The sequence below is a fragment of the Miscanthus floridulus genome, chromosome 12 (assembly GCF_019320115.1).
Source record: "Miscanthus floridulus cultivar M001 chromosome 12, ASM1932011v1, whole genome shotgun sequence".
NCBI classification, from domain to species: Eukaryota; Viridiplantae; Streptophyta; class Magnoliopsida; order Poales; family Poaceae; genus Miscanthus; species Miscanthus floridulus.
The window spans coordinates 55,271,284-55,283,555 of NC_089591.1; the positions used below are offsets into that span (position 1 = coordinate 55,271,284).

Sequence of the window (12,272 nt, forward strand, 5' to 3'; positions counted from 1 at the left end):
TCGATCTTAGAGGATCGTGAATTATACACTAAACCAGTCGACAGTAATAATCTAAAACGAACAGGCTGATCCCATGGGGTGGCATGTGGCAACTAGGCTGAATGCAGTTGGGCTCTCGTGGGCTGCTGAATTTCGACCTTCTTTTGCGGTGTGGACAGCTAACCGAATTTTCCGAGCAGCGCCAATAGGTAACTGTCAAAATCCAAAATCATGTAAATAAAAAAATACTAAATAAAAATTGGAATACTTCGTAAACCGTACCATAGCCCATAGGTACACAGGAATTTCGTAGGAGTCAAGCAGAAATTTTATATGAAACGGTTCAATTTCATACGAAAAACACATGAACCGAAAAAAAATTGCATTCCAAACAGGACCTGATCATATAGTTGTCCAAACGTGGTACGTTGATCATAGTTGTCCAAACGTGGTACATTGATCATAGTCCAAAGGTATTTCGCAAACGGTCAAACAAATGGTCAATGCATTTCGTTCACGGTAAAATAAACGCACAGTGCTGAAACTATCCTCTCATATTAGAGAACATATATTTGAATCCCTAGCAAAATTAGACAATCAGAACGGTACTGTACCGCATCCACTAAAATCTAAAATTCTGAAATAGTGGACTTGCATGCAAAATAGATTGTGGGAAATACAACGCATGCTCAAAAAAGAAGTCTCAAACACCAAGCGAGAAGCAACCCTGCGAAACAAGCACAGACCGTGACATCCATCATCTATTCATCTCAAGAAAAAAGCAAAGGCGACACAACGCGAAATCATACCACCATCAGAGTTTCTCCAACCACCGTGATGTAGACCCATCAGACGGTGTTTCTCCTACCACCGATGTAACCAGCATCAGTTCTTGCAGTCGTCGTTGTCGTATACGATCCTTCCAGGTCATCGTTGCTGTTTATTTTACCCCCAAAAAAAGTATCAGAGTTCTGACCTCAGAGCTCTATAGCTTATAAACTTTGAAGGACCTCCTTTTTCTTCCCACTCTCGAGGATATCCACGTCCAGTAAAATTTCCTCTACTCGAAGGGCGAGCCTGATGCAAGTGGTAGAGTCCTACCGCCTGTAACCAGAAGGTTTCGGGTTAAGTCGCGGTCTCTTCACATTGCACATGCGAGGGTAAAACTTGCCACTAACACTCTTCCCCAGACCCCGCATAGAGCAGGAGCCTGGGGGTACGCCCTTTTCAATTCTCATTATTATCAGAATGCCTCATGGTTCATAGTCTGTTTTTCAAAGTTCAGGCCAACATTCACAAAGAGCAAATAAACATTAAAAAAATGCCGCTTCCACGGAAGCAGCGCAGCATATATATGTTTTCCTCATTATATATAGACTAAATCTATCTTACATCTAAACTTTTTGAGCTTTATTGGAGGCCCTGTCACGGGAGTCGAAGTGGCGCCCCCGCTTCCCACCACCAAACTGCTTTCTGCCTCTGTTATTCTTCCAGTCTCTGGAAAGTTTGCACAAAACGAACCACGTCATTATTTTTGGACAACTGTTTGACAATGCTAAACGCGGCATTGGAGGATAAATCGACAAAACAATGCAGCTGGTGTATCCAACTCCCTCCATTTCAAAGTGCAAGTAGTCATCGTTTTGTCATGTCAAACTTCATTAACTTTGAGCAAGTATATAAAATCAGATTCGTTTCTTTAAATCCACAATGAAATGTCTTGATAGTACATTTTATTTGGTACTGTAGGTGTTAATATATTTTTCTATAAAGTTGGTCAAGGTTAGAGAAGAAGTTTTGGAAAGGAGGGAGTACTTTGCTCTTGTATGACAAGCAAGTTTTCCTCAGTACAGTTTCCAACAAATCAAGATTGTACAGAAGAATATTTCTAATTCTAATATGCAAATTATACAAGATCAGTTCTGATGGTAGGAGTCAATATTACTGTTAGCAAATTCAGTTCCATGATAACATTATTCAAGAGAAAGTGGAAGTGGCTCAACTGGTAGGGTGGGGGGTCATGCATATAAACTACCCAGGTTCGAGTCCTCTTCAACTCGAATTTGGATGCCTACTTCTAAATGAAAAAACACCTATTTCCATCTAGGTTGAGGTTGGTCACGTTTTTCTTTTCAAGAGACATAAAAAAAGCCCAGACAGTTTTTTCAAGTAAACTCTTTAAAAATTGAATGTGCATGAAATAAAAAAAAAAGACCGACAGAGGGAGAACTGGGAACAACTCCAACAAAGAACCATGGCAAATAGATCATACCGTCCTCTGTTGTTTCGGCCATCTTTATATTTCTCCTGACTGCCTCGAATTGCACTCCAATAATCCTTTTCGGCTTGACCTGCATGATTGGAAAGTTATCTGTCATTCAAGTGATTGAGTATAGCATTTGGATATGGTGAGCTCATAACACAAACCAAATGATGAATGGCTACAATTAAAAAAGAACGATGAATGGCTAGATGTATTTAAAAAGAACGAAGAATATCAATGGAAACTCCGCCTATGGTGGGGCGCCTTTGGTGTCCCAGCATAGCAGGTCCTAAGCCCTGGTAAAGGAGGAGGGTTGTGTTAGGCGTGGCGAGCCAATGTAAAAACTTAGCCACTTAAATGGAGATGAAACCCGAAAGGAAATCGTTGGGGCGTAACCCTCTTAGCGACGCGCCATATCGGAACCCGGGTATGGTGTTAAATGGGCAAGGGCCGGGTCGTCACCCCCGTGACGCGCCGTGTCGTGATCTGGGCATGGTGTCAAGTAACCAAGGATCGGGTCGTCGCTTCCTTAGTGGCGCGCTACATCGGCGCCCGGGTGTAGTGAAAAATGAGCAAGGGTCTTCGCATCAGAGTCGACGGGTGCGAAGGGTAAGGAAGCTAGTCAAACCAACTAGGATCCGTTTAGATAGTTGGAATGTAGGGTCACTTACAGGTAAGTTAAAAGAATTAGTTGATACCGCGACTAGGAGGCGTGTAAATATATTATGCGTTCAAGAGACTAAATGGAAGGGTCAGAAGGCGAAGGAGGTGGACAATACAGGTTTCAAGCTTTGGTATACAGGGACAGTCGCGAATAGAAATGGAGTAGAAGTTTTGATTGATAAGAGCCTTAAGAATGGTGTGGTGGGAGTGAGAAGGCAAGGAGATAGGATTATCTTAGTCAAGCTTGTCGTTGGTGATATGGTCTTGAACGTAATTAGTGCGTATGCCCCCCAAGTAGGCCTCGACGAGAGTGCTAAGAGAAAGTTCTGGGAAGACTTAGATGGCCTGGTTAGAGCTATACCTAGTAGTGAGAAGCTTTTTATAGGAGGAGATCTTAATGGGCATGTAGATACTACAAGCGCAGGTTTCGAGGCAGTTTATGGAGGTTTTGGGTATGGTAGTAGGAATCAGGAGGGGGAGGAAGCTCTAGACTTCGCGGTAGCTTTTGACCTGATGATAGCCAACACTTTCTTTAGAAAGAGAGAATCTCATCTAGTGACCTTCAGTAGCGGACAACACTGTAGTCAGATTGACTTTGTCCTCGCAAGAAGAAAGGACAAACGAGCATGCTTGGATTGCAAGGTGATACCAGGGGAGTGTGTTGTTTCTCAACATAAGCTTTTGGTGGCAGATTTTCGTTTTCAGATGCGTGCCCGTAGGGATAAACAAGCTAAGATTGAAAGAACAAAGTGGTGGAAACTGAAAGGGGAAACGTCAGAGGTATTTAGGGAAAGGGTTATCAAAGGGGGCTCTTGGAAGGAAGAAGACGACATAAACAATATGTGGGACAAGATAGGCAACCAACATTCGGAAGGTAGCCTCAGAGGTGTGTGGAGTAACCAAAGGAAGGGGACGTGAGGCTAAAGATACTTGGTGGTGGAACGAGGAAGTCCAAAGGGCTATTAAGGAGAAGAAAGAATGCTATAGACGCTTGTACCATGATAGGAGTGTGGACAACATAGAGAAGTATAAGGTGGCAAAGAAGACTGCAAAGCGAGCTGTAAGTGTGGCAAAGGGTAGAGCGTACGAGGATCTTTACCAACATTTGAGTACGAAGGAAGGAGAGAAGGACATTTATAGGATGGCTAGGGTTCGTGAGAGAAAGACACGGGACTTCAACCAAGTTAAGTGCATTAAGGATGAAAGGGAGCATCTCTTGGTAAAGGGAGGATGAGATCCGACATCGATGGCAAGAGTATTTTGACAAATTGTTCAATGGTGAGAATATGGACACAACCTTTCAGTTAGGATGACTCTTTTGATGACACCAATAGGCGCTTTGTGCGGAGAATTCAAGAATCTGAGATGAGAGAGGCGTTGAAAAGGATGAAAGGAGGTAAGGCGATGGGACCGGATGGTATCCCAATCGAGGTGTGGAGATGCCTCGGGGACATAGCTGTAGTATGGTTAACCAAGCTGTTCAACCATATTTTTCGATCGAACAAAATGCCTGATGAGTGGAGGAGAAGTATATTGGTACCGATCTACAAGAATAAAGGGGATATTCAAAGTTGTACAAATTACCGAGGAATTAAGTTGATAAGCCATACTATGAAGCTATGGGAGAGAGTTATCGAGCATCACTTGAGAGCAATAACGCGGGTCTCTATGAACCAATTTGGTTTCATGCCCGGAAGGTCAACCATGGAAGCCATTTTCTTAATAAGACAAGTTATGGAGCGGTATAGGGAGAAGAAGAAGGACTTACACATGGTTTTTATTGACTTGGAGAAGGCTTATGATAAAATACCTAAGGAATGTTATGTGGTGGGCGTTGGACAAACATAAAGTCCCAACGAAGTACGTCGGGCTCATTAAGGACATGTACAGCAATGTTGTGACTAGAGTTCGAACAAGTGATGGAGACACAGATGACTTCCCGATTAGGATAGGACTACATCAAAGGTCAGCTTTGAGCCCTTATTTGTTTGCTTTAGTGATGGATGAGGTCACAAGGGACATACAAGGGGACATCCCTTGGTGTATGCTTTTCGCGGACGATGTAGTGCTAGTTGATGAAAGCCGGACAGGAGTGAATCAGAAACTGGAGTTATGGCGGGAGACTTTGGAGTCCAAAGGTTTTAGACTTAGTAGAACTAAAAATGAGTATATGAGATGTGACTTCGGCACTACTACTCGGGAGGAGGAAGATGTTAGTTTGAAAGGTCAAGTAGTGCCTAGGAAGGATACCTTTCGATATTTAGGATCAATGCTACAGAGGAACGGGGATATTGATGAAGATGTTAGCCATAGAATCAAAGCAGGGTGGATGAAGTGGCGGCAAGCGTCTGGTGTCCTATGTGACAAAAGGGTACCACAGAAGCTAAAAGGCAAGTTTTATAGGACGGCGATTAGACCTGCTATGTTGTATGGTGCAGAATGTTGGCCTACCAAAAGACGACATATTCAACAGCTAAGTGTCGCGGAAATGCGTATGTTGCGTTGAATTTGCGGTCATACAAGAAGGGATCGAGTTCGGAACGATGATATACGTGAGAGATTAGGGGTAGCGCCAATTGAAGAAAAGCTTGTCCAACACCGGTTGAGATGGTTTGGACATGTGCAACGGAGACCTCCAGATGCACCGGTGCGTAGTGGAATCCTAAGTCAGGATAGTAACGTGAAGAGAGGCAGAGGAAGACCGAAGTTGACTTGGGTAGAGGCAATAAAAGGAGACTTGAAAGGATGGAATATACCCAAAGACTTAGCCTTAGATAGGAGTGCTTGGAAGACAGCTATTCACGTGCCTGAACCTTGATTGCTTCTGTTGGGTTTCAACTCTAGCCTACCCCAACTTATTTGGGACTTAAAGGCTTTGTTGTTGTTGTTGTTGTTGTTGAAGAATATCAATGGAACTAATTTCAAGGTATTTTTACAATCTGATTCAGCATAACACTCATATTTGGATAGAAATAATTTTATTTCAGATTCATGCTCACACATTTAACTACAAAACCAGATGAGAGAAGCTATCAGATCGGAAACTAAGAAAACTAGTGTCAACTGAGAGAAGCTGTAGTTTCTTTACCAGACACGGGTTCCAAAGTGACTATGTGGCCTTTCATAGTCAAACCACCTTCATCTGCAATGGCTGCAAATGCACGGGCCTTGTCAGCTGCTGTGGAATCCTCAAACCGAATGAATCCAGAATCTTCCCCAATGCTGAAGTCCACATACTTCAGAAGGAAAAAGAAAAAGGCCAATAAGACAGTCTGGTATCAAGAATGCTATGTGACAAAGAAACTCTATTTAAAGAACTTCTAGATGCTACGCTACAGAGATACAAAATTGCATATGTATGCATAATGCCCTTACAAGATGCAGCATTATGTTTCCTTTGGTGAAGACAAATATGTGCATACAAATGGCAGTTTAAAGTAAGAATTTAAATCATACCAAAATTGAACTGGCTCTGCATAGCTAAATACCTAAATCAAATTCAGTTTTGATCTATACTTATTATTGTCAGGTCACAGGTTATGTGCTCTATTTAACTGAAATGAACTAAAGTAGATAAGATAATATTTGCAAAGCCAACAAAAATCTCAATCAAACAAAATCATAACATGATTCATGGCTGACAGTCAGATGAACTGGATATTGTGATTTATAAAACTACGATCCTACCACTTGAACCTATGAGTACTTCAATAGAAGCTGTCAAGCAAAAATGAACGAGACAATATTCTCACAATATTTCCTATCCTACAGAAAATATGTAAAATAAACCAAACTCAAACTTTCCTCGATAGTTTCACAACCCGAACCACAATAGGTGTTTGCTTATTGCAAATGATGAAAGGAAACATGAAATTTGCCTGTTCTTCTTTTTATTAAGAAAATTGAAACAGAAATCTGTCTGTTCTGATATTTCCTAAGGTTCTGAAGATGTTACACATTACAAAATGAATGTGAAAGGCAGATGTAACTATGAACACAATATTAATATTAATAAATCATGATGTTTAATATTGAAAGTATGGTGATGCAACAATCTCACAAGAAAAGGGTATCTTGCAGGTATCATATAGTTTCATAATGCAAATAAAAAGTGTGAAAGATCAACAGACCACTAGTGGTATACGGCAAAAGAAAAAAGAAGCAAAAGTAAATATATATTACCCGCACTGTGCCAAATTTAGTAAATTCTTCTTTTAAATCCTCCCTCGAGATTGTATCTTGATCATTATCTGAAGGGCTTTTATCATCCTTGTCAACAGATTGTGAAGTTTCCCCAGCAGATACCCCTTTCAATTCCACAACGGCATCTGACTGCTCCTCACTCACATTGCCTTTATTCTCAGGGATCTTCTCTTCATTCTCTATACTAGATTTCTCTGTAGCATCGGAAGCTCCTTCATTCTTGGTAAGGTCAGTGTCATCTACTTTGCCCCCACCATTTTTTTCTGTCTCACCATCAACTGCAATTTTCTTCAGCTTGAAGGCCAGAATCAGACCTTTTGGATAGCTGTAACCAATATTGATGCATCATGATGTTAATTGAAACTCGAAGAAATCATAAATAAGAAACATATACAGATAAAGAGTATTTACCCTTCACCATGACCGCTCTTATTAGGATGTGACTTTTCAAATGCTTCTTTCTTTGCCTCTCTTTCAGTATCAAATTCTTTCCTACATTATTTCATAATAGGATACAGGATATATATTGTTATACAGGTAAACTCAAAAGTGTAAAAAAACAAAAGTTGCTAAAGTCAAAATTCTGAAAATAATAGGAACTGATTTTGGAATCATTCAACCAGAACAAACAGCTTAACATTTGTAGCATAAAGAACTGCAACCATAAAAGCAAGATTCCCATCAAAACCAAACAATAGAACAACTAGGAGAATTTTTTTGGGGAGTGCGCCAGTGGCCTGTGAATGAGAACCTGCTCAAACTCCCCAATCCTTTAGTGAATGCAGCGAAGGGGGGGGGGGGGGGGGGGGGGGGGGGGGGGGGGCGCATTTTCAAGATAAAAAGAACAACTTCATTGTCGAAACTCAAAAGCATGAACACAGCATTTTCTAATTAATAGATGGCACCTAATAAGAAAATAAATTGAACTAGTAGTTGGTTTACTTTGGTCTTATTTGCAGGTCTGCCCCAGCAAAAACAAGATTTTTCTCAAAAACACCTTTTGCTTCATCTTCGTCTGAAAATTCAACTAAAGCAGTGCCACAGAAATGTCTTTTGTCAGAAACATGTCGAGGTAGCCTCACACTATTTACCTGTAATGCAAATAGTACACATACAAATAGTATTAGCAGTATTTACTATTCACATTGCAATATTAATGAACATCTAGTATTGGAATGGTAATGGCCTAATACACCAATTTATCATATTGGCCACTGATGCATAACCTCAAGGATGTCAGTTCATGCAGTACATTTAGGTGCAACATTCAGTGCTAACAGACATATAGCATACCTTGCCACACTGAGCAAAAAAAGATTCGACTTCCTCCAGTTTTACATTGTAAGGAAGCGGTGATGCAGCAACTGTCCTAGAGTCCACTTGCTCTATAACCTCATCTGGCTTCAACAACTCCTTAGACCTACCAACTTTCTTCCCTGTAAATACAAGATTGAACATTAATAATATAGGATATAAGCACCAAATTACTGGTGTCATACTACAATCCAACTAAAGTGAGCATTTTTTTTTTCATTTGAACCGTGCAGCAAATGTCCATATTATTAAGTGACCAGGTGATTCAATGATAGTTCATAATGTAAGGTTAGGTCTAACATTCATCAGAATTCAGGAAAGGGCCATTGTACTGAACATAGCTGGAAATGGAAATGGAAATGGAACATTGCCATATTGTTCTGAATGAAATTAAGCTTCTACACCATCTAAATTCAAAATCAACTTTAACTAAATACTCCTAAACAATTTCGCATAACACTTATATGGACGAAAAGGGAGAGATAACGAGCTTACCGTCCTCTGATACACGGAGGGCTGTGGAACGGCGCAAGACGTCAGCAACTGCAAGTACGGTCTCCTCTGGCATGGTATCCGGTTTCACATCCCCTTCGAGACCTAGGTGTGACCTCATCCGCGAGAAGGAACAGATGAGAGCCAAGCTCACCACTGCCCAATCAGCCCCGCGCCCAAAAGGAGACAGCACAAAATTAGCACCAGAGCGACCTGAACCAGCAAGATCATCGGAGATGAAGACGAGAGAATTCTTACACCCATCCTCGCTTTCCTCGACGGTCCTGCGTAGGAACCCGTCGCGGGGAAGGTTGCTGTCGCTAAAATAGAACTCCACCTGCGACGGAAGAGGGAAACATATTCAATTGGGATCATAGAAATCACAATAGATTGGAGGGCGGAACGGCACGAATCGGAGGCTGTGTGAGATGTCAAACCTGGCGGATAACATTCTTGGCCTTGGCGTCGTCAAGCGGGGCGGCGGCGGCGGCGGGTGCCATGGCTAGCTTGCTTGGGGAACGAAGGCGCTAGGGTTTTAGGAGGATGGCGGGTACAGTTTGTTTGGGGGTTTTTAATTACGAACTTAGGGAGGGGTACGGAATTCAAAGAAAACATATTACCATAGGCTTTTTATAAGAAAACATATATACCATAGTTTGAGTAAAACATTGAGGCGGTCTCTAAATTGAAATTCGGAAGATGCGTCATTTAGATCTCAAACTTTCTATTTTTTTTATTCTGGCTGCCTAAACTTGTCTCGGTTCCGATACTAGTTCAAGAATAGACTTTGATTTCCCATATGTTAATGTGGCATGTTGACTCGACTTTGATTAAGAAGTTGTCTACTCGGCACTTGGGTGCTTTATAAGCATCTGACACCTGAGTGTTGATGCCACCTAAACATCCCATTTGAGAATAGAAAACGAAATCAAGTGTTTCTAGTCCGTGAAACACTCGATTGTCATGACCATTGGATCAAAATCAAATAAATAAATAAACAAATTAAAATTATAGATAATCAAATTAACCATACATGTTTTATAAATTACAAAGTGAAAGATCTCTGAATGATTTAAAACTAAAAAATGTAGACAAAATCAATAAAAAACAAATTAAAGAAGATACATATTATCAAACTAAGCAGATGTTTTCTATAAAATGCAGATGAAAAGATCTCCATATAGGTTCAAAACTAGAGATACATACAAACATATAACAGAATTAATGAAACATATGCTTGAAACAAAACAAAGGATATCCATATAGGTATCTAGTTACAACAATTCTCTTTGTAAATTACACCAAAATAATCATTGTAAATTTAATATAAGTATAGTGTAAGGCACCATTTGGATATATGGGCTGGTTAATAATTTAATATAAGTATAGTGTAAGGCTAGTATAAATTGATAATAACTACGATATTTTCAACAAACACAACTTCAATTATATTAGATCCAGGAAGAAGAAAGGGAAAGGGAAGAAAAATGAAAGGAGAGGAAAAGAAAGAGAAAAAAAATCTAAAAATATGGTTCCATCCTGAAGGCCGTGGTGGAGAGCCGACGATGACATGTCAATCACCCATTTTTCAGTCCGGAAAAAAATCCCAAAAAAAAAAGCAAATTGTGGCAAAACCTTCTGGAATAACACACTTTCGGATGCGCTCGTCTTCTACTAAGCGCCCCAAAAATGGACTAAAATAGGCAGTTTCGTCGAGCACACCCAAATGTAGAACTCGAAATTATCCACGTTTTACATTCAGAATCCAATAATAAGTACGAGCTTACAATACTGAGTTCATTTCATACAACATAGTCTTAGAAATTATTTATTACAATGCTAGAGTTCAGAGTGCGATAATTAAATAGCGGAATGTAATAATCATCTAGCGGAAACGATACATGGATCCATTTGTGCCCACCGGAAGAATCCTCCACACAAGAGCTAACTCCTCAAGCTGCACCCGCAATAGGATAAAATAAACTCTGAGTACACAATGCACTCGCAAGAATTACCTGACTAGTGAAAATATTTTTCCGACTCTCAAGAATATGATAGGCAATATGATTTGCTGTTTTCTTTTATTTGCAAAAGGCATTACTAATTGTGCGTCCTTAGGGTCAAGTTTATTAGCAGTCATGATTGCTTTATTAGCTAATCATTCTAGGTAAACACATGTTCTATCTTTAAGCAAGAGTTGAGCAATTAGAACTATTTTACCATCTTTCATCTTCTAGTTCTTATTACGGTGCTAGACCATAGCCAAGTCGTACCGTCTTACGAAAAACGGCGATTCGCGAACCAATGTATCCTAACTAGGTACCCCGAAACACATGTCCCGTTTGTACCCCAGGCACAAACAAGAATAATGTAACACCCCCGGTGTTACGTACTCGTTTAACAATAGTTTAAGGCTTAATAAAATCTAATAAATAAGTTTTCTATGCTTGGTGATAAATTCTTGCATGAAATGATACGATACATGTTTGTTTAAATTACCTTTGTGAATATAGTCAACATGTGTGAGGTCAACCAACCTTGATTTTGTGCTTAAACATCTCTAAATGAGTTTACGAACAAAAGTTATTTAGCGTAATGTGGGGAAAATGATTAAAAATGTCAGAAACACTAATTGATGTTAATTGCTCAATAGTTTTTTGGAGGATAAATAAATAATTATTTTATATAAAAACTCTAAAATATGCCTATCTGAAAAGCTTAGTATAAGTTTTGTACTTTGTAGTGGAGTGCTTGCTTGCGCCTAGTTTTTATGTTTGATAGATCAGTTAAGGCTCCAAAGTCTGAATCAAACTCAGTTTTCTGGAAACTTAGAAATTTTCTAAGTCACTGGAATCAGCCTGACAAACCAAAGTTTGAGCATGTTTATTTCCTAATCTGTGGTGCTAATGACAGTGGTCCCTTAAGCAAAGTTGGAGTTTGCTTTGAGTTGAAGATATTTTATACAGAACGTTGGACCCATAGCTTGACCGAATCTGCTGCATAGTCATCCCAAGTCAGGCACATGGACACTGTCGTCGCCCATGCCCTGCTCTGCCCTGCCTGCGCTTTGGCCATGCACAATGCACACCATGGCCACCCATGCCGCGTTGCTCCCTCTCCCTCCCTTCTTATGAAGACCGAGGTCGCCTTGCTCGTCCTCACGGTCCATCTCCCTCCCTTTCTCGGCTCTCTCCCTCGCTCCCTACCACAAGAACACGAGCGCGCCCGCCATGGCCGGCTTCGAGCTCCCCCTGCTACCGCCATTTCCACTGCTCTGCCCCTCTTCGCGCTCGACTATCGGCACCACCGCCTCCTCCTCGCTCCCCTCTGTGCCCCGCTCATGCTCGCTGGAGCCCAC

At 40.7% G+C, this 12,272-nt stretch overlaps 1 protein-coding gene across 2 annotated transcripts; it reads right to left on the reverse strand.

Annotated features, from left to right (window-relative positions):
- Window positions 1–577: 577 nt before the first annotated feature.
- LOC136497028 (la protein 1) lies at window positions 578–9,484 on the reverse strand. Of its 2 annotated transcripts, XM_066492817.1 has the most exons (11): window positions 9,352–9,484; window positions 9,173–9,251; window positions 8,918–9,070; window positions 8,402–8,544; window positions 8,051–8,199; window positions 7,520–7,600; window positions 7,088–7,433; window positions 5,994–6,141; window positions 2,252–2,330; window positions 1,372–1,476; window positions 578–1,083 (listed from the first exon to the last, which is right to left on the reverse strand). In XM_066492817.1, the coding sequence occupies exons 1-10, from the start codon at window positions 9,412–9,414 to the stop codon at window positions 1,374–1,376; spliced, it is 1,344 nt and encodes a 447-aa protein (XP_066348914.1). In that variant the 5' UTR covers window positions 9,415–9,484; the 3' UTR covers window positions 578–1,083; window positions 1,372–1,373. The 2 variants fall into 2 exon arrangements, with proteins under 2 accessions (XP_066348914.1, XP_066348913.1); XM_066492816.1 differs by lacking the exon at window positions 578–1,083 and having other exon boundaries at window positions 1,204–1,476.
- Between the last annotated feature and the right edge of the window lie 2,788 nt (window positions 9,485–12,272).